Genomic DNA, 22,550 nt, shown 5'->3' with positions numbered 1-22,550 from the left:
ACGGCTCATGTGCCGTGGTACGCCTGACCTTGGACTGGAAGACAACCTTGACAGCAAGAGAAAAAAACTGCTAGGCAGAGAGCATAAATACAGAAAAAAGGCGCATAACACCTGTATTGCCTACCTATGTCAAGGTTGAGCATGACTTAAGTGACAGGTAGGGCGGCTCAGCGAAAAGCAAAGGCCAATGATTGACTGACATAAAAACCCCCACGGCAGAGTCATTCGCACAGTATCCAATCCCTACCTAGCCTGTTGCTCAACTATTGATTGTCGCCATCGAGAAGACACCAAAATCAGGCTGTGATTCGGGGGTTCTTCTCACTCAACTCACGGCGAGGCCAACGAGTTTACTCCTAGCGAGTAAGGTGTACCGTGCGCCAATACTGCTTGACTGCTGTCCCTTGGACGACATCGATTAACGACCACTCTCCAAATCATCATCATTGCTATTTTGGTCACATTTCATCTGACAAAAGACGGGACCATCAGCGGCCATTCCTCTAGCCTCTTCGCTTCGCTTCAGTTCAACCCCACGTCATAACTCACATCCACATCCACAGTCAGAGTCAGAGTCAGAGCCATATCCATAGCCATAACCGCCCACCGACTAGTGAAACCCCCCATTAATTCATACATACAAATACGTATACATACAAAATGTCTGGCCGGTCGGGTTCAAACTCCCACCGTCGCCATTCACGAGAACCCCTCGACGACTTTCCACCGCTTCCCATACCGCCTCGACTGCCCTCTCTGAGAGCCCTCGCCCACGCCCAGCGGGATCGTGACCGAGACAGCCCCTCGCCGACATCCTCTAACCGCCCTCAGTCCCGGCATTGGTCAGCCGCTTCACGCCGCGCCGACCGCATCCGAAACCTGGAGAACAGAGCGCCGGGTCCCGGCTCTGGCTTTGACGACTTCGAACGGCCCATGGACGACGGCTGGCCGACTTCTCGACGTACTGACCGCATGCGGGCTGCCGCCGCCACCACCGAGAACACCAGACCCTCCAATCTCGAAGACCTCGATCGACACCTCGAGGAAGCCAACTCGCACCTGCGGGCCCTTCTCGATCTCCAGCACCACCCGAGCCTTACCCCTCCGCTCATGCCGCCCAACTTCTCTCCTTCACTCCGCCCCTCAGATCTCCCTGACTCGAATCGACGGCACAAGCGCCGGAAGCTGGATTCCGATCGTCTCGCGCCGGCCTTACGAGGCTTTCGTTATGGCAAGTATGGCCAGGTCGAGCAAGGAGACCTCAAGATGGAAATCGTCAGCTGTGACGGAGGCATGTTCTCCAATGAGTTATCATACGCCGCTGAGAATATCCTCAAAAACGACACCTCGGTGTATTGTACAAAGGGGAACAGATGCAACATAGTATTGAGACATCAGGGTGGCACCGTTTTTACTCTCCAGGAGCTGGTCATAAAGGCGCCTGCGCCGTCCAACTATTCACATCCGTATGTTGTCCCATGCACCACGGCATGATCCGGACAACATGGCTAATTCTGCAACAGCGTGAGAGAGGGAATGGTCTTTGTGGCTATGAGCCAAGACGAAGTGCTGAACCGGACGGCCCAGTACCAAATTCAATATGCACAGCCAACGAATGAACCAACTCATGACGGCGACTCGAGAGTTCTTCAGCCCATCCCAACTGAGATAATATCAGTACAGCACCATGAGAATGGCACTACGACCACGAGGTCTCGGCCAGCATACCCCTACCGCACCAACGCCGATGATCACGAAACGCGGACACCACAGATGCCTGAAGAGTTTGCGTCCAACCTACCCGACTTCCAAGTCACTACTGAGTGCAGCGACGATGAAGACGACGACTTTGACGGCCCTCGTTTCCTACGCCGTGCGCCGAACCGCATCGGCTCCCTCCCCTTTGAAACCCTCGACTCTGACTCCGATGATGGCGGTAACCCCTTTGATCCCGAATATCTCGATGACCACCATCCCTCCCACTGGCGCCTCTACAGTAGTGCTGCTAATACTAGCGGCCCAGGGTTTGATCCTCCATATTCGCGCCGCCGCGAAAGAGAGAGGGAAAGAGAAAGAGAGCGGGATCGGGATCGGGATCGCGATTACGATCGCTCCAACCGATCTTTCTCCCTGACAGAAGCTTGGGAAGCTCACGCCTCTGCTACGCAAGACGCCGTTCGAGCCGTTGGCGGTGGCCAACTGCTCTCTCCGCATGCCCGTTTCAACATAGAGAAGAAGAAGAGCAAATGCACAATTCGCTTCGACCCCCCTATATCAGGTCGATTTATACTTCTCAAGATGTGGAGCTCCCATCACGATCCCACGAGTAATATTGACATACAGTCTGTCTTGGCTCGAGGTTTTGCAGGACCTCGCTACTTTCCCTCGGTTGAGTTGCGCTGAGATGGTTTGTAAAATATGTATAGACGGAGTTGCAATGTATCCAGGTCTTTGGCTTTCAGTTTTAAGGAATTATGGCAATATACCCGTTAGAAGGTGCTGGCTGACCATTGTGTGCTGGGAGCCTTTTACTTGTTCGGCCTACCTACCTACCTAAAGTATCTCTCGCTGAGTCGCATTTACATGGTCTACATAAGACTGATGTTGAACTTTCCTACAAGTCCCCTCACACGTGATTGGAACTGCCTGCCGTAGGCATTGAGTATAGGTAGGTACGGCTGCCTTCAATGGGCGTTTGTTGCTTGCCTTAGTACCTCCAAGGTAAAATTTCTCCTCGTATAGGTACCTTCATCACGATCGCCTCCCATGTCCTGAACCTAAGTTTTGCAGAACGGTTCTCTAGTGAAATGGCCGAAGACAGCAAGATATCTCAACTCCAAAAGAACAGAAACCCCCTGCCTGGGGCGAATTCCTCGCCTCGTCGGAAGAAGTAAAGGTCACAGCCATCCAATTAGAGAAACTTCAGCACCACAAAACAGCATGCAGATAGATACCTTACGTTATTAATGCGACAACCAGAATCTTGAGGGCAACTCAGTCTTAGGTGGTGCCTCCCTTCAAAAGGTATCTCGAATACCTGAGGTATCGAGGAAGTTGCAGATAACGATCTAGGACGGGAGCCTCAGCTTTCATTCTGCCCCTCGTGAAATCATTTGTAACTGCCCCCATCAATCTCCTATTCATAGTAGGCAGGTAGGTTAGTAGGTAGGTACCAGATGAAGGAAGGTGCTCGGGCATCGAAGGATGATTATAACCAATTTTCTCGATCCCCTCTGAGCCTTTCTTCTTCTCATCATCATCTTTGCCATCCCCTTTCTTGGTTCCCAACGCATTCATCAATATCTGCCATTATCCGACATCACTACACTTTTTCTGTTCTTTATAATGATGAATCAACCCAAGGGTGCTGGCCGCGTAGGCGGCATTATCCTTCAGGCCTTCCTATTCCTCTTCGCTATCACCAATTTCCTTACACTTATCCTAACCGCGGTCACTGCTGGCAAATACGGGGGGAAACAACTGGATCTTTTCAACAAGCTGCTCGTTTACGATAATGATTCCGCTTCATTCACTTTACCAGATGATCTTCATCCTGTCGTCGTCTTTGAGCTAGGCAGATACATGAATGATTCAGAACGACCATACGTGTTCCTCGCTGTTCTCGCTGGTATCACATGGGTCATTACCTCTATCACCCTTCTTTTCCTCTTCACCAAGATTCAGTACTTCAATCACCGCGTTGCCCGCTACGTTTTCCGAGTTATAGGCGTGGCAACCTCCATATTCTTGGTCATCTTCTACCTCACCTGGGCCCACACGTACAACTTTGACCTCCCCTTCACGATTGGATGGCCTCTGGGCAAGGCATCAGTGATTGTGGCATATATCAACCTGTAAGTGTGACTACGGCATTGTGGGGGCCTGCAATTACTGACCATATCCCTAGGCTGCTCGGCATCTTCATCACTTTGCTGGCTGCGGTCCTGGACACACCAAAGGACTGGGATACACCGACTGGCCCCAACAGTCGCCTAACTAGCCAGGTATAGTGGCCAGCCATTGAACAACGGAGAAGAAAACCCGGTGATGGTTGTGTGGATGTCGTGAGGTCAGGAGTTTGGTTTGCTGTTATCATTATTACAGTTCATTCGGTTGGGCGTATGGTCGATGCATGCTAAAAGTATCTTTATACCAGTAGATGGTAGAGAGTCTATTTGAGTACACTGTCCTTGTTCTCTCAATATGATAGTTCTTGTGACCATGGAACCGTGAAGTCTTTGAAGTCAGTAGACGGGCCTCAGGGAGCAGGAAAACTTCAGATGTATCAAGAAATGCATATAGTTTAGAGGCTAGTAAAGCCTCACCTAAATTCACCCAAGTCTTTTTGCCATTAGGACCGAGGTCTGATATTTTAAAGGGTATCCTAAACTTATACTAAGTTACTTGAGTCTTTTTGTTGTCTAGGATCACGGCCCCAATTTTCTTCCACCCCTAGGCAATGAAAGTTTCAAGTGAGTAAGTCCCTTGTTGCATTGAAGGCTGAGACTTTATAGGCACAAGTCCAAAGAACCAACTCTAGGTCGTTGCGTTAGTAGTTTGGGTCGGCTACTAGGCAAGTTTCTACAGAACATTCGCCAGCCTACTAACCTAACAAAAGCAAATGAAGTAAGAAGATTGGTGTTTCCATAAACGAGCGTAATGGCTCAGATGGTGGAACCGCTCTACTAATAAGAGTAGGTAGACTGATTGAAGCTGTTCAAGTAAGGTCCGTAGGTAGGATTGTGACGATAGTCTGTATAAACGGCACGCGGGGCTCTCATTTGTCAAAATGATCCAGCTGGAAGAGCTGGAATTTGTGTGATGGATAGTCGCCAATACCGCTCATCCTAAAGCGGCCGAAATACCAGGTAGATAGATTCTGGAGACTTTACTCCAGCGCCCTAGGCCTAGACTGTGCCTTCAAACTCCACAACTTTGAGATGGAGGCAACTTGACGCCACAGGTAGTTTTACCGTCCATGTCGCCCTGCCTAGGCACCGTACCTACGGCCAGGGAGGAGCAACAAACAAGTCTAGAATTGCTATAGTACCACAGTCTAAGGAAGCAAACATGGCATCTTTCGAATAAAGATATAAAAAAAGAATGTCCAGTACAACAATCAGAGAGCATGACCATGCTGAAAGTGACACACGGCAGTCGTTGCCATGAAAGCCATCAATGGCCTTGCAAAATCGAAGGGAGATCTCTTCCGGGGTTTCTTGGATCTTGTGCAGCCACAGGACGCTATAGATCGTGGCAATCGAGTTCATCAACGTGCCGGCGCGAAAGTGTGTTCCTGTTCTAGGATGAATTTAAGGAACCAGACGGAGAAGGGAACGGCCTGGACTCGCCAAGAAGTGGTCTAAGTTTGACCGGGCTTGTGGGCTTGTGGGCGAAAATGCGTCCAAAAGCTTGAGATGCCCTACGAACCTAGATTAAGGTAGAAACTTTGCTTTTGCATTTCTGCAGGTTCCCGTGTAGGACAGCCTAGAACGACAGGTCCAGACAGGGCAGGGCAAGACAAAGACGTGCGGGGACGTTGGAGCCGCTCGGGAAGGGCTCCTTTATGCAGTAGTGCTATGCAGGTGATAGTGATACTGCATGATTTATATGGGCAAGGTTGGCTGCACTGATCCTTCAGTGCCTTATCTTGTGACTGTGACTGATTATAATGGACTCAGTTCCAGGGACTCGATTCGATAACGAGGGCTTTTCACCAAAGGCCGATATCGAGTCAAGGTCCCTTGACCAACCATTGTCATGAATATGTCATTCATGACTCTACTAACAATGGAACGTACTATCTCCAACCTCCAGCTACGTCAAGCCCACAATGATAAAGTGCCTCTGGAGACAGTGGCGTGTCTCTGCATTCCACAGCATTCAGGGATCAACGCTAGGGCGTTACCAAGCTCGGCTGGCTTGCTCGTCAATTGTTGGTAGTGAGACACTACGAGGCGGCATTTTGCAGTGTTTATTCCGGAAAGGGTTTCCAAGGACAATTGGAACGTCTTTCTCAGAAATGCAAATACGGTCATATTTTATAGATGGACCTGATAGTCTTTCGGAGCTGTGTCAACCTGGGGCTGCAGGATTACCCCATTGGTACAAGTTTGTTGGCCACTAGGTAGAGGACCCCTCAGATACCTCAACCACTCAATTCTATCCAAACAAATCCACCATCAAAGCATATCCCAAGTTGCCCAACCATAGTTACCCGTCTAACTATCCGCAGAGTGGAGGAAGTACTGGTACCTGTAGGGTCTGGTCTGGTTTCTGAGGTGTCGCTACATTGTCGGCTTCTCCTCAGCCGAAACCGGCCACGCGCAACAAACTGTGGTGTTAAGGTTAATATCTATGGCCTCCTCGCCCACCAAAAACCACCGTTCACCCATCGCCAACTCTCTTCTTACCACCACAAACTGACCATTCCACCGCCCTCTCTCGACACAATCAATTTGAAGCACATCAGCTATCCACCTAATATCTATCAATACGATCGCCGCTACTAGCGTTCTAGTGCTTGTCAAACTAGGTTCCTTTCTCTGGACCCCTGTTCCATCAAATCTCCCAAACCCCTTGGAACCGAAACATTAGGCGATTATGCAGCCTCTGGATCTCCAGGGGCTCGTTGAGGATCGAGCTGCCGAGGAGGAGCATGGACAGTTTCCCATCGAGTATCATTCGCGTCTAACGGGGCCGAGCTCCCAAGCGTCGTATGGCTCCAGTGTTCGCGCCTCGACCGCCCGGAGGCGAGCTGCTGTGACAAACAAACCCAGAAACCACAATCTATCAGAAACCACCTCCCTCCGCCTGTCCCCCGCTGCTCTCAAGACACCCAGCGCTGCTCAGTCGACTCCCCGTTCAACTCCTCCTCTGGCTCCTCTCTCAGTGACACCTCCTACGACAGCTCATCATCCTCCCAGCTCCTCTGTTCGAACCCGAGATCCCGGTCTTCATGTAGAGCCTACTTCTCCTAAACTTCAGTCACCTCTGCGTCACTCCATCAACTTGGCCGACAACCACAACTTGGACGTTGAATCGCAGCTCTATAGGCTCTCCAGCGGTCAGCCCAGACCGCTTTCTGTCGACATGTCGTTCACTGGCGATAAAAGGCCTGCTGCCTCCAAACCTCAGCCAAGTTTGCCTGCTGTTGTAGAGGAAGCTCCCCGAAACGGCTTTTCAACTTGGTTCTCTCGATCTAATGCACCCTCACCTTTATCCACAACTGCCCCAGAACCTCGACGACGCAGTACATCATCGGCCAAGCCATCCACACCAACTTCTTCTCGATTCAACTTCTTCGGCTCCCTCACTGCTTCGCCTACTGCTTGTCCCTCGGAGGAACAAAATGAGGCCCTCATGAACCTCGACATTGAAAAGGGCCTTTTCCCGAACGGCCTTCCTGTCGAAGGCACAGCTTTCTCGCCATCTGCCTTCAAGAATCTGCAGATGAACGCCACTGGTCTGTTGAGCAAGTTCCAGGCTGCTTATGAGCAACGCACAACAGAATTTAGGGAGCTCCAGGCTGAGCGTGATATTCAAGATTTCGACAAGAGTGAATCTGAAACCAGGATCCAACAGCTCGAGAAGCAACTCGAGGAACAGGCTACCCTGATGGCAGAGCGAGATGCTATGATCGAGTACTTGCTCAACCGCTTGGCAAAGGAAAAGGACCGTGTAGATGAGGTGACTAATGGCGAGAAAGAGAATATTACCTCGGCAGCTTCGATCGTATCAGAAGATCTGGGCGTCGACGAGGATCGACTAAAGCGCTGGCGAAAGAGTACTTCGACCTCATCTGATGATGGGAGCGTAGATGAGGCTAGTGTCTTCTCGCGATCCCGCAGCCCAACAATCTGTACCAACATATCTGAGATCGGCCCTGTTACACAACCTAAGCCCGTCACACTGGAGCCTCCTTGTGCCGCTGGCAGTGCTGCCGCTCGAAACACCAACAACACTCAAATGGGCGCGTTTCAAAAACTCATCCGGGGCATCTCGAGCGAGAAGCCTAAGCCCGCGCCTGCGACTTGCCTCAACTGCCAAGGGCAAACCGCCAGTATGGCTTGGGATACTGTCAGTCTTCTCAAGGACGAGAACAAGGGACTGAAGGTCAGAGTGGAAGAATTGGAAACAGCGGTGGAGGGTGCCCTTGATGCTGTCAATGGTCTCGGATTATGAGACAGTTTTGAGCTGCGACCCGAATCATGATGACCTAACCCGAGACCCTTGATGGGTACTCAGTAGTTGCATTATCACACTTGGCAAACGGCGTTATGATTATAAAGTACCTTTTCTGTGGCCTCGGATGGCCGCTCTTTATTCTTTTATTGGAGTTTTGGGCTATAGCCGAAATGGATATACGGTGGCGTTTCTGGGCATTTGATACCATTCTGCATAGGGTCTGAGGACCAATTTTACCTTCGTTAGCATAGAGACAGGATAGTCTTGTGAGATACCTTTTTACCTTGGCTTGGGCCCAAATTGAATCAATTTGATATCTTGATCAACAATACCTAAGCATTGTCCTTGAGCCGGCTCTACCTGTCTTGAGAGCCGGCTTGTGGCATATACATTCACATACTAATCGAGATTCGATATGTTTATAGGCTCTACATGCTCATTCTGCTTTGCTCATTGAGGAACAAAGCACACCTGTCAAGCTTTACAAGTAAATGAGTGATCGACCCGATGATTGAGAGGGTAAGCATATATACCAGTAGTCTTCTACCATTCACTAATAGCCATCGCAGTTGGCCAAATAAAGGAGAGACCTAGCAATCAAGTGTCACCAACAAGCAATGTTGCCCGTCCAGTGCAAAAGTTCTTGATGCCTCTGATGTATTGGCTTTTAAGTTCATTCCAATTCCACAGCATGTGCATGATAATGTTAGAAAGGCCGGTCCTCCTGCTTCTTGTTTTGATATGCTTTTGATTGATGGTTCAATAATCTGATCAAACACTGTCCTCGCCGTGGGAGGTATATGTACAAAACTTCTCGCCTCTGGATGGTTGCATTCCAGCTAAATCCGCTCCCTCAACCGTCGTATTCCATGCACTCTAGTGGTGCTCTTCTCCATGCGCCTCGCCGTGGTGGTGCTCGTCCTCGAGGAAGAAGTATTCGTATCCGCAGTAAGCGGTGAAAGCGACTGTCGCGATGCCGAGACCGGGGAAACCGCCCTTGAGACGGTTCCAGCGGGTATAGGGACCCTGGTATCGCCAGGCCTCGCTGCGAAGGAGGGTCAGTACATTGGCTCTATTCGGTGCAACCGTGGAAGCAAGGGACTACGGACTTTCGCTCCCAGGGATCGTATCGAGGCTGGCCGGTTGATGCTTGGAACGCCCGCATGTTGAAGCCGGTGATGTTGGGCTTGGGACCGCCCGCGGCGGCTCGTAGCACTCTACATGGCGAATATATTAGCAAACCGAGTTCATTCGCAGCGATTGGTTGCGCCAATTGAGATAATAGAAGCTCTGTGAGTGCGCGCCGTACCTCGTGGCAAGCATCGTGGGCTGAAGGAGAGATTCTGGTGGTGGTTGGATCTGACGACAAATGAAATGGGCGAATGGAGAGCAAGCCAATTCGACCTTAGTGATTGATTTTGGCTGTCTTCTCCCCTCTGTCACTATAGGTTAGGTAGGTAGGTTAAACTGGACTGGGCTGGAACGTGGCAGGTAAAGCACGGATCGGATCAAAGTTGACTGGTTCCTCCGACATGACGCACGGACCAATTGATTCACCCGCCCTCCTCACCTCTGCCCTCCAGAGTTTAGAGGACGTAGTCTATGCCATCAGTTGACTTATTCACACTTTGAACCTTCCAAGGGACATCCGACGCTTTCTATAGAATCTCAGCAAGGGAGAGGCCGACCCCGAGTAACTAGCGAAGCCTTCTATCATATTCAACGTGGAACCCAGTCGGCGCATATCTTTATCTCTATCGTCACTCCTCTCCACCATTTGAACCGAAATCACATATACTACCGACAGCATTGGACGACATCTATCGCTATCGCAGCCACTCGAGAAGATCAGGGAAATACTTGGTAATCTTGGCAATACTCTCGCGTTGCCTCAATGAACAACGGCCGTGGTAGTCGAGGCAACACGTATCACTTCAAATCGTCGCGTTAGAAGCAATCCTCGGTCGATCCAGCGACTGAGAGCTCTATTTCCAATTCAGAACCTTCAGGCTCTGGCACGCAATCAAACCAATCACAGAGGACTACCGCCAATCACCACCCGCACTCATTGCATCTCCGTTCTGGAGCCAGACATCGGCAACCCCTCCAACGCTTTCGAGGCACTGGCACCAGACAGCAATTGAACAGAAACCAACACTTCCCTGGACAGAACCACATGCCGCCACCGCAACTTAGGGGTTTCGGCGGGGGGCCTGCTGTGGCAGCTCCATACCACCAGGGTGGCTTCCCCTCCCATGCCCAACAACAGGGTGGACATTTGGGCGGGAACCAGTACCTGAATGCCAACACACAACTGGGAGCCTTCTCTGCTGCCAACAGCAATGCTTTTACTACAGCCGGCCTCAATGGCCAGGGGTTCGCCGATACGGGGTTTGGTAGTCAAAGTGCAAGAATGGGTTTCCATGGCCCTGCAGGTGCCCTACAACAACCACAACACGGGCAGGTTCACCAGAACATGTTGATGGAACATCCAGGAATCAGGACACATCCCAACAAGGGTAGGATACGAGAAGTATGGAAGCACAATTTGCACGAAGAAATGGCAGTATTGCGAGATTTGGTGGACAAGTATCCTTACATTGCGATGGTAAGGCTTGAGGAACGAGCATCGTTTTTGAAGATGTGCTAATTTATGGTTGTGAAAAGGACACCGAATTTCCAGGTGTCGTTTCAAGGCCCATGGGAGGATTCAGAGGGAAGAGCGATTATCACTATCAATGCCTACGAACCAACGTCGATATGCTGAAGGTCATACAAATAGGGCTCACCTTCTTTAACGAAGACGGCGAGACCCCTCCTCCACGGCCAACAAACGATCTGAAGCTTGGCACAGCCGCTCAAAGGGCAGCGACTAATGCTCCTTTCCCTTGTTCGTGGCAGTTCAACTTCAAGTTTTCATTGAAGGACGACATGTATAACGAGAAATCGATCGAGTCACTTCAGCAAGCCGGGATCGACTTTAATGCTCTCGAGCGTGATGGTATTGATCCTCACGAGTTTGCCTCCCTTATGATCCCTTCAGGTCTTATCTGCTACGACAACGTTAAGTGGATATCGTTCCACGGTGGTTACGATTTCGGCTACCTGACCAAGCTGTTTATGTGCTTGCCATTGCCCAACGACGAAGTCGACTTTGACCACAAGATGAAGCTCTACTTCCCCATGACGTACGATGTGAAGCACCTCATGAAGCACGCCATCAGGTTACACAACTCCGGTCTTCTTACACCCAGCGATCCCAGCAGTACCGAGATCCTGCAAAAGTTTGAACATAAATCAGGACTTGAGAACATTGCCGAAACCCTCAAGATTAAACGTGTTGGCTCTGCCCACCAAGCAGGCTCTGATTCGTTACTCACCGGAAAGGTCTTCTTCTCTATGCGCGATAAGATATTTGCCGGTGATATCCCTGATGAGCATGTTGGCAAGGTCTGGGGCTTGGGTTTCCCTGACTCAAATTCCAGCCTTGTCATGTCAATGATGAACCAGCAAAGCGGCAACGACGGGCAAACAAATGGCAACGGACCCAGCACCCCTAACACGACAAATGCTGCGTTAGCCACTACCCCAGGACCACAAGGGCAGAACGGCATCATCAACACTGGGCCTATGACTCCTGGTGGAGGAGGAGGTGTGTTTGGCAACTTCGCTTTCGGCGGAAACCGATGAGAGGCCCTGACCCAAGGGCTGTTAGCCCATTTGGTGGGCTATGGACTATACCGATAGTATTAATGTTTTCTATGCCTTGCATTTTGCTCTCTGCCATCAACCTATTCCTCTCTCGTTATGAACGTTCGTTATGCCAAAAGCATAATTATCGGCTTCTCTACATGAAGTGGGTCTTTACAATGAGATATCAAACCTCTTTGCTATCATGCTCTTTGTTCCCCGCTCCAATGCATTCTGCCTAGGTTTACGATTTTGATATAATGACTTTCGGAAGTTTCAGGAATCCAATGGGGAAAAAAGGACAGGGATGGACGGTTGGGACGGGATCATACGTACCAGTTGGTGTCGGCGCCGCTGTTGTATACTGTATTGTATGGTTAACTAGGAGTTGGCACCTTTGAATTTGAGCTTCGCAAAGTTGTTTATTTCGTCCAATTTAAGTTGTGCTTTGGCATGATGCCCATCACAAATGAATGACAGCGCTATGTCTAAGCCCCTGGCTCGCAGTGACTTTGTATTGTACAATATGTTGAGAGCCAGAACACCAGTCCATGTAGTAAACGCCAATTTCGAACCAGAAATTTCTTTTGTGCGTCGGGGGTCCCCAGCGACGAATTCTCTATGTGATATAAACCTTCTTCAGTGACTCAACTGGGAAGATATCGCCTGTCCGGAGGTCCTTAACCTGATCAGAAGGCAAATTATTCTTCCTCGCCTGTATTTCAAGGCGGTCCCTTCCATAGACGCTACCATTAGGCAGGAGCCTGAGATCGTGCTCTACATGACTCTGGGTATGGTGAGCGTACGGCACGTTCCGGGCAAGCTCATTGAGTTCGGTTGAACAGATGGGACAAACGCCGTGGCCGAGAGTCGAAGCTGCTGCTGCGATATCGGATGTGCTTTGGGCAGATGGGCTATCTGAGGAGTGCATCGGATCCGTGTGGCATGCAGGTGTTTTGAGAGCTGATAGACCAGAAGAAAGTGCGATGTGAAGGAGTGGGACTGCAGGAAGGGCAAGGAGTTGATTGTGGGTTGTTGTGAAGAGGTCGGCAAGGTCAGCCCAGCGGGACGGCTTATACAGATCTCCATAGGGTGCGGCAGCGGATGCACCACCAGGAGGAAATGCAAGCAGGCCGCAGACCTGCTGAACCTCTCTGGGGAATGTGGCCCGGTAAGGAATGAGATGTTTCTTTGCGTGAGCAATCGCTTCAGTGAGTTTCGCCGAGGATTGCGAGCGGACCAGCTCGATATATTGTTGGAAGCGAAGCATGAACTCGAGCTTACTCTGCGAATAATTAGAATGTGGATGTCGCGGAGATGTTGAGGATAGGAAACGTACCTCCGTCTTCCTCAGCTCTTTCTTGTTATCGTTGCACCAAGCCAGAGCTTCAACCACGCTCTGCTTCAGAAGAGAATCCCTGATACGACTTGCAGCAACGAAGGTGTCGATATCGACGAGATCGGTGATACCACGCTGCTCGGCTAGCTCCTTTGCTGTATCCTTATAACCATGGCGAAGCAGGTAGTCTGCCAGAAGGCGATCGAGCCTCTTCCTACTCCATGTTTCATACTTAACGTCCTCTACTGTATCCATCTTGTATAGTTCGTCGAGATGTGAGATGCGGGCAGCTGTTTGTGCGTGCAGACGAGCCTCCTCGGCGGCGCTCGCATTAAGTTTGCGCTTCAAACCTCGCATGCGGGACACCATTGCGTCGATGTTACGAAGGACATCTTGCTGTGATGCGCGGCCGGAGACGGCCGCGGTAGCTGAATCTTTGAGTAATGTTTTGAGGGCGGTGGTGTCTTTCTCGATTGTGAAATGGGCCGTGCGGAAGTTCTTTCGAAGGAGCTCGGAGGGGAGGCGAAGCAAAGGTTGGTCCTAATGTCGACTATCAATTATCATGGAGAGGCGGTGATGGGAAGCTTGGTTAGGTCGGACTTACAAGCAGCAGATGCTCGTTATGTTTGATCTGAGAACTTTCGTGATCGCCCATTATGAATGTTTGCTTGTGGAAGGGATAGATCGATTACTCAGATAGTAAACAATCGCATGTAGCGCCCCTAGAAGGTGGAAGGCTTATCAAGCTCCGACAATTGTGATTGATAAGTCGTTGTCGTGAGGTGAAGTCAAATGAAGTGGGTTGTGTCATGAGGCGGGTGCTCCAATGGAAGGTACTAACCTACCTTAGGTACGTACCTTACCTCCTAGGTGCATCCCGTCATGTAGTCCTCCACCCGTCCCGCCTTCGGAACATGGGCATGTGGGGCCCCCGTCTTGGGGGTGATTCCCGCTGTAAGCGAAGAGGGAGACAACATGAAGGATAGAAGCAAAAAAGAATTTAGCCATATCTCTACGCAGATATTTGCGTTCGTACTTCAGTATGGGTAGGATCTCATTCAAATGTTACCGGTTGCTTAATAAAGAAACAACAATAATCGGAGGAAATGCTCCATACAAGGCTAGCGTATCAACATCCATCCACCTCGTGTGTTCACCATCAGCCTGCATCTGGTATGACAAGATGCCTTTTATGCCGCGAACCATCAGTGGTCTGTTCAACACAAGGTCGGCTGGCTGCATGAAGTAAATAGATTATGGTGGAGAGACACGGTATCGAGCCTGACATCTCACAGTTGAGAGGTCTAGGGATCGTGTTGGATATGCACTGCAGACTCGACTCCAATACTCGAACGCCTCTTCTGTGGCACTTGGACGATCCTTTGCTTAAAAGCAAATGAGTGTATGTATTATTGGAATCAGAAAGTCAATACCAGTATTGTCATCCATGAGGTGACTCCCAATACTTAATGTGTTAATACAGTTCAATTTTGATTCACAGCATATTGCACATTGAGCTGAACCTGCTGAAGCCCCCAGAACCAGCTCCTGTGTCAGACGAGTCCAGATTGGATCATCTGTCGCAGATATCTTAGGACGCAACCTGTTTCACCTCTCGGCGTCAAGTGATGTACGTGGGATGGGATCAGGTGATTACATGCCGGTTCCTCATGCTCTAGTGGTGTGGTGTAATTGTGTAGTATTGTTTGCTATCCCTGAAGATTCCCTAATTGGCCAGTGCTGTGTAATGATTCTCCGCATTTGGAGAGCTACTACCTACCTAGGTATTACAAGCTGACAATGGGCGGGACAATCAAGTTAAGACAAGAGAGGATCAGGCTTATTATTATAGATTATTAGTGTTGTGGTGTATTCTTGGCTTAGGTAGGTAATGTAGTTTTCTGAAAACAATGTACTACTATTTTACCTTGTATAAGGTAAGAGGTATGATCCTATTTATAGGCAAGCAACCGAGAATAGGCAGGTAGGTAGGTAAGGTAGGTGTGAACTCATCTCATATCATACAGTTACCCAGGTGCAATAGACAGCAGCTAACAACTACCTAACTCCCTTCCTTGGCACTTTCCACATTGATTCATAACGCCTTCGCCCTTTCCAGGTTCCTTGTCTGCCTGTTTCCCCCCCATCTCAGAGCTTATGTGGCCCACCTGACCCTCCTATTGGTCGCCCTCTCCCATCTCGGCCACTTATTTCGGCCTCAGGCAGGTATCTTGCCCCCCTCTCACTCGCGTCAACTTATTTATCTTACCAGCCTCACCCACTTGCACGTGTTCACCCTCTTCCTCCGCCGCGTGACCCGACTCGCTCACTCCCCAGTGTCAGTTCCCAGCTGCGCGTCCAGCCAAAGAAGCGCCCATTTTCGTCGGGGAGAGAAGTCGTTCTTCCCCTTTAGTAAGATAAAGATCCTCGTGTCTTTATCTAGACCCGAACGCGTATCAAAGACCCAGGATTTATTCCTCCTCCTTTTTCCGATTAAAATTCCTTTGTTGAGTATTGGTCCTGGTTCCGTTCATTTACAGACGCGAAGTTGTCGACTTATCAACTGGGACTCGCGCGATATCACGAGGTAGATCCCACCGAGGCAAACACGTGAGACGAGAAAACTCGTGATCTCGCACGATCACGCCTCGAAGCACATGATCTGGGAGGTATGTCGCTTTCATGCATCTCATTCACTTCACGATACATTTGATTTCATGATCTGCACGACGACGCAACAATGCAACTCGAGTCTCTGCACTCAGAAATGGGCCTTTGCAAAGTATTTGCGCTCATGGAATGAGGATTGGCGATGCAACGCAACGCAACGAAATGAAATGAATGCATGCATCTTGCCAAGCGGCAGTGCGTCTTCACTGCTTGCTTGCTTGCTTGCTTTGAATCATCGACAGAATCAACCACCATAGTTCACAGTCACAACTGTACGTCGCCTGCCATCATGAGCATCGCATAAATATACTCTTGTGCCTGCCTGTCCCAGCATCTTCCGTTGCTCGCTGTTTTCATCCCTCATACAGAGTGACTGAATCAGCACAGACGCATCGCCTCATCATGTCTTTCTCTTACGCTCAGTCATCGCAACTCTCACATTCACTTCTCAAGCGAGCCACAACCCACGCTGCTTTCTCTTCTTTCCATGCCCCATGCAAAGATTCAAGTCCTCTTCGACGACAAGACTAGCGCATCATGTGCACGTGTTACAGTTGACGCTGGCACTCAACCAACCAACAGATGCACGCTCAACCTCTTCTCCGTCACTCGAGGCCGGATCCCTTTGCTTTAACCCTCTCTCTCTCTCGCACTTCATCTACCCATAGCTTAATTCTGCAGCGAGTTTATTCTAACTGCCCTTCCCTATCCAGATCTTTGATTGATTGTCAACGTCTCTCATCTGTGGCCTCGACATCATCAAACTTTGCACTCAGCCTCCTTAATCTTGGCGAGCGCTTTTGATCGAACAAACCCGTCTACCAAAACACCACTTGTTTTTTTCTTTCGATATTTCTCTCACGACTGAACCATGGCTGAAGTTCTTGCCGAACAGCCAGACCTCTCCAGCCTGACCGGCTCCCCTGGTCAGAAGCGGAAGCGCGAATCCGGCAGTCCTGATCTCGCCAGGAATAAACGCCCTGCCCCAGCTGCCCACATGTCTGCCGACCCCGCCTCCTTCATCGACAGTGCCATGGAGAGCCAGGCCGTCAACGCGAATGGCGTCAACGTCGCCGACTTCAACGCTCTGCAGCAGGCCGCCCAAGCAGACCACGATCACCCCGAAGCTCCGGATCCTACCAGTGCTACCAGCACCGCACAGGCTGCCCTCGGCATGTACCCCACCCTACATGTTCCACCCTCGACAGAAGAGCAATTTGCAGCCCAGGCAGCCACTGATCCTGAGCATGGCCATGATCCAACTTTCAACCCCGATGTGACACCCACAGTTGACAGTATTATGGACCCCCCTCAAGTCGCCCCCCCTCAGCATCAACATACACCACCTAATGGTGTTCCGCATCAGCCACCACGATACAATCCCGCAGCCCCCAACCCCAAACCAACAGTCGGATCAGAAGAGTGGCACAAGATGCGAAAGGACAACCACAAAGAAGGTATGGATATCTCATCTGTCGTATTGCCTTATAATATACTAATCAAAACAGTGGAGCGTCGCCGTCGGGAAACCATCAACGAAGGTATCAACGAACTCGCTAAGATCGTCCCTGGTTGTGAGAAGAACAAAGGCTCCATTCTACAACGGGCAGTCAGCTTCATTTCCCAGCTCAAGGAAAACGAGCAACAAAATATCGAGAAGTGGACCCTCGAGAAGCTGCTTACAGAGCAAGCTATAACAGAGTTGAGCGCTTCCAACGACAAACTCAAGCAGGAATGTGAGCGTCTGTACCGCGAGCTCGAGACTTGGAAGCGAGTGGCACAAAATGCAGGCCTCGAGCCTCCACAGCCCAAAGAGGAGAACACAGCTGCCAATGCATCGAGCTAGAAGCACGAGACAGCGTTGGCAGTCTCCCCTATTTCGGACTTACCTTCATAACGTATACCCCCGGCTCATCCCGTCTAGCGAATGTTCCCTCGGTGAATATTTGCTATTCAGCTCGGTTGTGTTTTTGCATGTTATCTTGTTTTTGTTTGTTAATCGCGGGATTCTGGAGCGACATTTTCCCACAACCAGGAGAGAGCAGAGTATCAAGAGAGTCCTTCTTGGTGCATATGAGTATACTCCTGGCGTGATTATGTTGTCTCCGATTTGATTTGATTAAATGTTTTGACGGTTTCAAGTAGCTTGGCGTTGGTGGATGGATTCACTCACAGGTCAGCAGAAGGTTGAGGTAACGTATCTGCTTCACGGTGCGATACGATACAGTAGCTTGAGTGTTGAACCCAGTTGATAGAACTTTTCTTCATATAATGTGTCTGCTCATGCATATGCTCTTGTTCATGGATTTCACGAGTGCTGTATTAGAAAATTACCTGGTGTAATTGATCATGACAAATTCTGCCCTTGCGCTCAAGCCTGACCATGGCTGTTATTCATGACCTTGCAACTGGGGAGCAAGGAATGGTCGTATTGTTATTCTCCTCGCGTTAAAATGTTGGATCAGGTCTTGTTCAGCCGAGAAATACATAGGGAAATGGTCCCCCATTTGGCCCTTCATCACCTCTCATTACGTCAAGGTGTGCAGCAGTCCTCATGAGCAGAACCTCCTCACTGCGTTATTCAACCATTTCTCATTCAGAGCTGAAATCAACAGGAACTGACCGAACGGACCCTATGTACCCTATGTACCCACGAAAGGTAGTAAGCTGCAAGCTGGAACTTGAAGTGTAATATTTAAGATTCCTTCGCCCCATGTCTATTTCATATTTGCTTATGAATATGAGAGCCTCTCATTTCGCATCCCCCTGTTTCATCACCCTATTTCCTTGGACTCGAGATATCGTCCGCACGTGGACATGATGAATGAACCACTGCTAGTAAACGTGTTCGCCACCGTTAATCGTGATTGCGTTTCTGGTCGTCAACATAAGAATTTCGTAGCCGTTATCCCAACACCCATGAGCCATCATCGTCTGCTCAGGGCTCGGCAGTAATTAACAATTTGGAGCATGCCAATGTCCACGTTGAGCGAGAATGCACACCATGAAAATGCCAATCAGGAACCAACAAGCCCGCGGGGAAACAAAACTTGATACTGAAAATGCAGGCACGCACAATATAGTTTATCCCAAACAAGACGCTGTGGTCAGTCGCCAAAAACAAATAAACCGTCCCGAGATTGTCCTAAAAGATATATTTTGGGGTATCGAATCAAGTGGCAAGGGTAGCCGCCCGCCGTATGAAAATGAGCAATCGTAATCATGCTGGTACCGGTATTCGGTGAGAACTGTAAACCGAGAAAAAGCGAGGCTGTAACGAACCATCGCTAATCTGATCTGATCGACCTGTGCTGTCATACCAGGCCCTAAGCCATGCATAATCTATAACCATATGAGAAAAGCAAGAATGTGTCACGGGCTGTATATAAAAGGTGACGTCAAGTCTGGCACAGTCTAATGCATCGCATGTCGCGGTACATCATCCACCTTGACACCGGGCAGCCCTCGACTGTCCTGAGACATATAATCATAGCCCGGAGTCGGATGGACCTGTGACGGTTGTGCCACACTTCCTGTTCGGAACATAGTAGGCTGATTGGGGTCATATCCTCTCGTTATTCCATCGAACGAGGCATTCATATACGGTTGAGCCTGGTTCATTGGAACCCCGGGGCTGACAAAAGCGGTCGCTGGTGGATTGGCTGGCTGTTGAGTAAAGGTATACATTGACGTCGAATTTGGCGCTGTAGAACCCGGCTGCCATTGCTGCGTGTATATCGGTGTGCCATTTTGTCCCGCATACTCTGTTGAGGCGCTGAAAATGGATGAACGACGTCCAGAATCATGTGCAGCGGGAGGCACACCCATATCCATACCGAGGTTCCCGCTATTGGGGTGGACCGTAGGCTGACTATTCACCGGCATGGCGTTATTGTCAACGAAGCCATGCTGGTCTGGAGCCATGTCCTGCATCATCGAGTGGTTGTACTGGTTGCCTCGTACGGGTAGCTCTCCACCGAGGAAAGGTGTGCCATGCAATGAAGCGCCTGAGCTGTGGCTGTTTGACGAAGGCATCAGACCAGGGACTGCCGCCAACTTGTTTGGCGGCACGTCTTGATCGTCCTCTTCCTTGGGAACAGGCCCGTCGTCGTCGTTACCGGATGCATACGAATCAAGCATCTTATCGTCTGCCATGACAAAAACCTCAGTTGTCCCATCTGCAGATCGGGTTAGAAATCCACCCATCCAGCTTCCACAAATGAAGACTTACCAATCATCCCGTCCTTGAAACGTTCCTGTTGCTTGGCCACTTTGAAAATCTCATTAAGAAACGGCCGCTTCTTCGCATTGGCCGGATTATCCTTGTCAGCGAAAAAGCCTGAAAGAGCCTCGATCGTAATCTCCTCCAGCTTCTTCACGTTGAGATTTAGCTTTTGAATGTCAGGATGTTGGGTCTTGTTGGGCTCCACGATCATTCTGAGGATGTGATTAAGAAGATGAACTCGTTCTGGATTCAAGTTTGTTAGATGGGAATATGAAAATACTCAATCAGATGTTGAATATTACCTCGTTTATAGAGATGGTCTGGCTCCTTATGCCGCACCTTGTCCTCCTTTGTTGGACCCCATGGCTTGGGCCACCAGTCGGGTGCCTTCTCGTCACTTCCCGTGTAAGGATGTGTAGACTGCTTCTTTGGCTCCACGGCCTTGACCCATGCTTTTGCTATGAGCTTACAGGCTGTTTGCTGCATGTTTTTGAAACGTTGCTCATAAAATGTCCAAAGCTCAGTGGGGTTTCCGACCTGAATACCCTTTCTGATTGTTGTCGATATAGTCATGGGCGCTTCATCTTCATCAATGATGTGTTGGCGAGCTCTTGGTCTTTTCCGGCCTTGTCGTGCAGGCACTTCCCAATCCTCAAACTGAGACATTCGTCGGCGGTCCATCATACGGTTTCTTGGAAAGTCCATGGAATGCTTGTATCCATCGAAGCCGAAGTCATCAACAACAGGGCTCGCACCTGACTTCACGTTAGCCCTCTGACTCATAACTGGGCGGAAATCGACCAACCAGAATCCAAGCGGTCCATAGCACTTATGTATTTTTCCATATCAAAAAACTGTTTCTCGTAGCCACTGCGAGGTCCCGAAGTACTTGGACCAGAGAAGGTTTGAGGGCTTCCATCATCCATTACTACAGCCAAGAAATAGTGTCTGACCGCTATTCCACAGTCTCGACGAAGAGCATCGGCGATTTGCTTTAGCCTTATGTCAGCGAGTACTCCAATAAGCAAGTTTGAAGTTTGTTACCATTGGAGGCTGTCTTCTGTGCAGATCTTGAGCCTCTGGAAATCGATTATCGTCAACTCCATCCCCGACAAATCTCTCTGGCAGGTAAGGATGATGGTTATGGCGGGAGAACGGCTCCCTGGTCCAATCTCTAACCATGGTTCTAGTAGCTGTTGATATGTGCGACTTGCTCGAGTCAATTGTCGGTAGCCTACGAGTAGCCAATTACACCCGCAAGGCAAGTGGCTAAGCGCAAGCCAAAACTCGGTAAAAGTTTGTGCCACCGGCGTTCAATCTCAGATATTGATGGTGTATAAAGACAGACCCAATGGAAAATCAAGGGCCTAGCACAGCTTGTAGCACAGGAACATGTCGTGATATGCGGTAGTTGGTCAGTCGATATATAGTGACTCAAGTCCTAAGTGGGTGCGATTCCGGCCAGACTTGAGGCAGTCAGCAAGATATTATGCTGCTTAACAAAAGAAAACTCAGATTCTTCAGAAAAGTGCAGTTCGAAGATAATAATAGACCAGCAATGGTGTTGATCGCCCTTCGACTTGGACAAGTTTGTCTTGGGTGAGTGGGATCCCTGGGAACAGTGTGATGCGGCTCAGGTTGGGTGTTGCAGAAGGGTTCGGGAATAGTATGGGGGTGGTAATTGGAGTAGTGTGTGTGTGTACCAGGGGGACGCCTTCAAAAGGATGAATATCGCCAATTCCAGAACTGGTGGGGTTTGATTGCCAGAACAGTATGATCTGATCAAGTTGGTGATTTCCAGGAGACAAATCCTCGCAATGCAGACTCTTCAAGATTCTTCTCCAGACAGGATACGTCGTGCCGAGCTTGAAGTCGATGCGTGGAGTTGCTCGTCAAGGGCAGAGTTTGATACAATTAGATATGCCGTCGAGTATATCCAGCCACAGCGAGGTTGCAAGTGCAGAGTTAGTCTATCGTCTCGCGACAAGTCGAAAAGTGGGAGGTGTATTCCAGGAGAAAACTTGATCTCCAACGTTGTAAACTGTGAAAAGGTAATCTGAGCCAGGGCCTCCGAGCCTTGACTTGAGAGAAAGGTTTTACTCAGGGTCCTGGTCGAAGTCAAAATAGCGATACTGTCTGTCGAGAGAGGACTTGAGAGACAGTGGCACGAGGAATTGGTGTTCGTCGTGACGGGAAGGTGAAGTGAGCGGTAGACAAGATTTCCGATGTTGATAAAAGAGGATGAAGTGATATGACAAGGTTACAGAATTGGAGCAGACGTAAAGCTGGGGAACGAGGGATGAGTCTATAGGTCCCCGCACTGCCTTCAGTATATGGATGAACGTTGTCTCTCTTCTCAAGACTTTAGTTCCGGGGCAGACAGCTTTCCGTGCCGTTGCTATCCCAGGGTGGGCGTATCTCAATCAGCGAAGGAGAAGA

At 49.7% G+C, this 22,550-nt stretch overlaps 8 protein-coding genes across 8 annotated transcripts; 5 read left to right on the top strand and 3 right to left on the bottom strand.

The window, feature by feature from the left end:
• Positions 1–660: 660 nt before the first annotated feature.
• FPRO_10690 (uncharacterized protein) lies at positions 661–2,403 on the top strand (the record flags this gene model as incomplete). The annotated part of the gene is made up of 2 exons (XM_031231680.1): positions 661–1,466; positions 1,524–2,403. 2 exons carry the CDS (start codon positions 661–663, stop codon positions 2,401–2,403), a joined length of 1,686 nt encoding a protein of 561 aa, XP_031081693.1.
• Positions 2,404–3,348: 945 nt separating this feature from the next.
• On the top strand, positions 3,349–4,010 carry FPRO_10689 (uncharacterized protein; the record flags this gene model as incomplete). Its single annotated transcript, XM_031231679.1, has 2 exons — positions 3,349–3,854; positions 3,908–4,010. 2 exons carry the CDS (start codon positions 3,349–3,351, stop codon positions 4,008–4,010), a joined length of 609 nt encoding a protein of 202 aa, XP_031081692.1.
• Positions 4,011–6,603: 2,593 nt separating this feature from the next.
• Positions 6,604–8,184, top strand: FPRO_10688 (uncharacterized protein; the record flags this gene model as incomplete). The annotated part of the gene is made up of 1 exon (XM_031231678.1): positions 6,604–8,184. One exon carries the CDS (start codon positions 6,604–6,606, stop codon positions 8,182–8,184), a length of 1,581 nt encoding a protein of 526 aa, XP_031081691.1.
• Positions 8,185–9,063: 879 nt separating this feature from the next.
• FPRO_10687 (uncharacterized protein) lies at positions 9,064–9,510 on the bottom strand (the record flags this gene model as incomplete). Its single annotated transcript, XM_031231677.1, has 3 exons — positions 9,064–9,232; positions 9,297–9,404; positions 9,497–9,510. 3 exons carry the CDS (start codon positions 9,508–9,510, stop codon positions 9,064–9,066), a joined length of 291 nt encoding a protein of 96 aa, XP_031081690.1.
• An 853-nt stretch (positions 9,511–10,363) lies between these two features.
• FPRO_10686 (uncharacterized protein) lies at positions 10,364–11,877 on the top strand (the record flags this gene model as incomplete). The annotated part of the gene is made up of 2 exons (XM_031231676.1): positions 10,364–10,795; positions 10,855–11,877. 2 exons carry the CDS (start codon positions 10,364–10,366, stop codon positions 11,875–11,877), a joined length of 1,455 nt encoding a protein of 484 aa, XP_031081689.1.
• A 619-nt stretch (positions 11,878–12,496) lies between these two features.
• On the bottom strand, positions 12,497–13,871 carry FPRO_10685 (uncharacterized protein; the record flags this gene model as incomplete). The annotated part of the gene is made up of 3 exons (XM_031231675.1): positions 12,497–13,162; positions 13,217–13,756; positions 13,821–13,871. The coding sequence occupies 3 exons, from the start codon at positions 13,869–13,871 to the stop codon at positions 12,497–12,499; spliced, it is 1,257 nt and encodes a 418-aa protein (XP_031081688.1).
• A 2,886-nt stretch (positions 13,872–16,757) lies between these two features.
• On the top strand, positions 16,758–17,732 carry FPRO_10684 (putative CBF1-centromere binding factor 1; the record flags this gene model as incomplete). The annotated part of the gene is made up of 2 exons (XM_031231674.1): positions 16,758–17,343; positions 17,395–17,732. 2 exons carry the CDS (start codon positions 16,758–16,760, stop codon positions 17,730–17,732), a joined length of 924 nt encoding a protein of 307 aa, XP_031081687.1.
• Positions 17,733–19,300: 1,568 nt separating this feature from the next.
• FPRO_10683 (uncharacterized protein) lies at positions 19,301–21,293 on the bottom strand (the record flags this gene model as incomplete). Its single annotated transcript, XM_031231673.1, has 5 exons — positions 19,301–20,064; positions 20,118–20,354; positions 20,414–20,866; positions 20,917–21,103; positions 21,156–21,293. The coding sequence occupies 5 exons, from the start codon at positions 21,291–21,293 to the stop codon at positions 19,301–19,303; spliced, it is 1,779 nt and encodes a 592-aa protein (XP_031081686.1).
• Positions 21,294–22,550: the final 1,257 nt, after the last annotated feature.

Source organism: Fusarium proliferatum (genome assembly GCF_900067095.1).
Source record: "Fusarium proliferatum ET1 genome assembly, contig: FPRO_scaffold005, whole genome shotgun sequence".
Lineage (NCBI taxonomy): Eukaryota > Fungi > Ascomycota > Sordariomycetes > Hypocreales > Nectriaceae > Fusarium > Fusarium proliferatum.
This window is presented reverse-complemented; position numbering and strand designations above follow the sequence as displayed.